General features: G+C 35.4%; 1 protein-coding gene across 1 annotated transcript; it reads left to right on the top strand.

Annotated features, from left to right (window-relative positions):
- The first annotated feature begins 400 nt into the window (after window positions 1-400).
- On the top strand, window positions 401-2,698 carry LOC115977307 (S-adenosylmethionine decarboxylase proenzyme-like). Its single transcript, XM_031099092.1, has 3 exons — window positions 401-575; window positions 747-900; window positions 1,001-2,698. The coding sequence occupies exon 3, from the start codon at window positions 1,198-1,200 to the stop codon at window positions 2,347-2,349; it is 1,152 nt and encodes a 383-aa protein (XP_030954952.1). The 5' UTR covers window positions 401-575; window positions 747-900; window positions 1,001-1,197; the 3' UTR covers window positions 2,350-2,698.
- Window positions 2,699-4,832: the final 2,134 nt, after the last annotated feature.

Genomic DNA, 4,832 nt, shown 5'->3' with positions numbered 1-4,832 from the left:
GTTGCAAAATTATTGCCAAATTGGTTAAAGAGTAATTTGTTCTTAGAGTTTAATTAGTTACTTTTTAAAAACTAGTGGTTTAATTTTTTTTTTTTTTTTGGTAAATACTAGTGGTTTAATTTATTGCTTTAAAAACTATTTTAGTTAATTTGTTACCATAAAGGTTTAGATGTAATTTTCCTAAAATTTAATTTTTTTAAATAACATCAGCTTTCTAATTTGCTCTAAATAAAAAAAGAAAAAAGAAAAAGAGAGAGAGAGAGAGAGAGAGATAAGATTAGCTGGTTTTACTACAAGCACTTTTTATATTATTAAACAATCCTACCTTTTTTTTTCACTAGGTCCACTCCATTAGCCCTGGGTACCCTTTTTGCTCCTCTATAAATACTCTCTTTCCGCTATCTTCTCTTCTTCACAAAACACAAAGCCTCCTGTTTCTCTGTGTAACCTTCTAATCATTTAAAAGCCTGCCCATCTTTCACTTTCCCTTGGATATCTAATCTCATTTTGGTTTTCTTCATCATACCTAAAGTATCTCTGATTTTCCCATCCGCAGATTAATTTTCCAAGGAAAAGTAAGTCTTTTCACTCTCTGCATATACGGTTGTTTCTTTGAATATTCAATATTTATTCCCTCTGTTGTTAAAGTTATAATCTTTTTTGTGTGAAAATTTGATGGGGTTGTTTGGATATTCAAGATTCATTCTTTGAAATTGAAATAGTAATAAGGGTATTTTGAATTTCAGAAGCGTGAATGTTGTAATGGAGACCAAAGGTGGTAAAAAGAAGTCTAGCAGTAGTAGTGGCTCTAAACAGTACGAAGTTCCTCTCGGTTACATCATTGAAGACGTTAGACCCAACGGTGGCATCGAAAAGTTCAGATCTGCTGCTTACTCCAACGTAAGAATCAAACTCATAAACACCAAAAGCCCTTTTCATTTTTGTGTTATGAAAATTGATTTTTGTAACGCTTTTGTTGTTTTTGTTGTTGTGGTTGCAGTGTGTGAGGAAGCCATCCTGATATTCGATACAAGAGATGACTTGTTTGGTAGAATAGGATTTCCCTTTCGTTATTTCGATTTCGTTAGAACAATAATCTGAATTCTCTTTGGCCAAACAAAACCCAGAAAACAAAAAAAAAACCACAAAAAAAGACACTCTTTTGCATTAAACAAAGTATTTCTCTTTTTTTAAGCAATGGGCATTTTCAACGATCCTCCACCACCTTCACCAATAGGGTTTGAAGGCTTCGAAAAACGCTTGGAAATCTCATTTTCTGAGCCATCCATTTTCATTGACCCACAGGGACTCGGTCTCCGAGCTCTGACTCGGGCCCAACTCGACTCCATTCTCGAGCCAGCTCAGTGCACCATCGTTTCCAACCTCTCAAACTCCGAGTTCGACTCATACATTCTGTCAGAGTCAAGCCTATTCGTCTACCCATTCAAAATAGTCCTCAAAACCTGCGGGACCACTAAGCTTCTCTTGTCGATCCCACCGATTCTCCAACTCGCTGACTCACTCTCACTCACCGTGTCCTCGGTCAAATACTCTCGTGGCAGTTTCATTTTCCCAAATTACCAACCTGCCCCTCACCGTAACTTCACTGAGGAAGTCGCTGTTTTGAACGGGTACTTTGGGCACATGAACGCACAGGCTTACGTCATCGGCGATCCCAATGTTCCTAACCGTAACTGGCACATTTACTCGGCGGCGAGTAAAGACGTTGAGAACAATGAAAATACCCAAATTACCCTTGAGATGTGCATGACTAAGTTGGACCGCGACAGCGCGGCCGTGTTTTTCAAAAAATGGGGAAGCAATGGGGCAGGTGAAATGACAAAAAAGTCCGGGATTAATGAAATTATTCCAACTCACGTGATTTGCGACTTTGAATTTGACCCGTGTGGGTACTCAATGAATGGAGTCGAGGGGTCTAGCTACTCTACCGTGCACGTGACCCCGGAGGATGGGTTCAGCTACGCAAGCTACGAGGCCATGGGGTTCGACCTCGAGACTATTGGGTTCGAGCCACTGGTCAAGAGGGTGCTCAAGTGTTTTGGCCCGGCTGAGTTTTCTGTGGCGGTCACGTGTTCTAATGGGGCCCGGTTCTTTTCTGCTGACGTGGAGGGGTACACGTGTGAGAACGTGGTGAAGCAGGAATTGCCTGGTGGGTGTTTCCTGGTGTACTTGACTTATGCGGAGAAAAAAGCTGAGGCTAAGGCTACAGAGGAGTGCACAGTGGTGCGCACACCTATCAAAGCAAAAGTGAAAGCTGTCTTGCACTGCTGGAAGGAGTTTGTGGTGGAGGAGGAAGAGGAGCTGGTGACGTGTCGTTACGTGTCGTGAGCTTTTTTTTTTGGGCCACAGCCAAGAAGCCAATCAGAGTGTCAGTTGTCAGTCAGTCAATGCCAATCAGTCTGTTGAGTGGCATTTTGGTAATTTACGTTGTTGGGCCTGTCGTGTTTGTCTTTTCCGTTGGAATTTCTATGGTCTTTATGTTATGTTTTGTTCTATGTTTTTTTTTTTTTTTTTTTCAAGTCCAATGTATTGGGTCATTGGTGTTTAGTCTATATTATTACTTGCAATAAAAGAGCGTGGTCATGTTGTTGCTGTAGCAATAGTGTTGCTTGGTACTATTTTCGAATGTATGGGTGAAAATTATTAATGATTTAAAGGATATGGGTATAGTGATGAATGTTTGGTTTGTTGTGGAATAAAATTGCACTAATCGGTATACAAATTTGACTTGCCCAATTGTCCTTTTCTAAGAGAGAAGGAAAATGGAAATTCTTGCACAATATTCCTAACGGCTCCAACGTATTCACACTTCTTATTTTAACTCTTAAACTCTTCCTTCATATTTGATTATGAAAAATGTATTTAGATGTCCAATCGGTCTCTTTGTTCTCTTAATTTATAGAAATTAGGACGGCTAGGGTTGAAAAATATTAGTTTTATATATTTATTCAACTTTGGTCAATTGAGGTCTTGATTAGCTAATGAAATTTCAATCTAAACATATGATGATTGTTTACACTAGCTTTTTGTTAATTTGTTGAAAGTGGGCAAATTTACTATTTTGCCTAAAAAGAAGAAAAGATTAGATACTTTAAAAAAATAAAGTATAAATTAATTAATTACATTAAAAACTTTAAAGCTAATCCAAATGGCCATTTAAAAAGAACCCATGCCATGGTGTACGTGTTTGACAAGGTTGCCTGCTAGATTCCCTTTAGGCTTAGTCGGAAAAGCTCTTTCTCTTCACATGTGAAACGACCATTAATGGTCTTTCTCGTGACTTCTTCGAAATCTCTCTAAAGTTTGGAAATATATTGAATCTTTTAGTCAAAAACTGAAAAAAGTAAAAAAAAAAAATTCATTGAGATTGGTACTTTGGTGCTTTGAATCTTTTCTAAGGTCTAGATTTAAACGTATAGTATATTAGTACTCTCTCTTTCGGAAGCATCGAAGAAATGAGCAAATAGTTATGAGAGATGCACCTTTATTCCTTGCTGAATTGGACAAGTTGAAATTGCAATACCAAATCAAATAGTTTATGCAAAGCCAATCCAAAGTGTTTCTAATGCAAGCAATATTTTAATGAATGAATACACCCGCTGCTTAGATAGAGATTGAGTCACAAAAAATGGAGTGATATCAGGAAAATATTTTTATTTTATTCAATTGTCAATTTTAAAGGCTATAAATGAAAATAAGCTACACTAGTTTGGGCCTCAACCGGTACATTGAATCCAACTTCGGTATTCTTTTCATTTTGCTACATTTTAAGCTATTGTACCATATTTCTCCCCTTTATTATTGATTTTTATATGGATTTTGTTTATAATGTTTAAACTAAAGGATGAAATATGTATGTGTGGTGATACTAATCATATTTTGCAATTTTTTCCGAGAAATTTAACCATTTAAATTCAAAATTTTTAACATATTATTAGATTTTTGTCAATATTGATAATATTGGATTGTTGAAATGTTCATTTTCTTATTTTCTTATTTTCTTTTTTCCATAATCCAGTTATTTTTTTTTTTTTTTTTTTTTTTTTTTTTTTTTTTTTTTTAGAGAAATTTAGATTAAGCGAGTTTACACTTAGCATGTCCTACAAATTTGGTTGTGCATAAAATCACAGTCAGAATATCTTGTGGTCGAGATGTGAATAGGTATTAGGTATATTAGTTAAAGAAATGCTAGAGATGGCACATTTCGTTCATTTCATTCGAGCCAAAAGTTGAAGATGTTGCATCAAATTAACCTAGGATAAAAAACAAACCAAATCTCTTTGATAAAATGATTGATTGATGACAAGTGATATGGGCCGACAGCCCCATCAAATTGTATATGATGGCATGCTGCTTTGTTGTTGTCATAGGTCTTGGCAAGAGTGGGGGATGTGAGAAAGAAAGTAATTAAAAAAAAAAAAAAAAAAAGAGGTTCTTTTGGCAAACTTTTTTTTTTCTATTTTATTTACTACCATTCTTTCTGAAATGGGACAAACAATTTTCTTTTTCAATGTTTTATTATTATTATTTTTTATGATAAACTTTGCTTTTTCAATGTTATCTTTACATGAATCTCTTTCTTTTATCTCTGCCTCACATTTCAAATCTCTTTGCATAAAGCTAATAATGATGTTATTATTAGCTCCCTTACTTTTGCTTTTGCATATAAAGATGTACTATAACAGATCATACTGAACTATCACCCATTTATTTGTCTCTCTTTAAAAGATTGAGAACAATAATTTTCCAAACACTACTCAACATTACATATAGATCATAGACATCGTTGTTGGTTTCCAACAAATGGAAGA

This window comes from Quercus lobata, chromosome 2, assembly GCF_001633185.2.
Source record: "Quercus lobata isolate SW786 chromosome 2, ValleyOak3.0 Primary Assembly, whole genome shotgun sequence".
In the NCBI taxonomy this organism is placed as follows: domain Eukaryota; kingdom Viridiplantae; phylum Streptophyta; class Magnoliopsida; order Fagales; family Fagaceae; genus Quercus; species Quercus lobata.
Note: the sequence above shows the minus strand (reverse complement) of the source record. Positions and strands in the feature narration are given on the sequence as shown.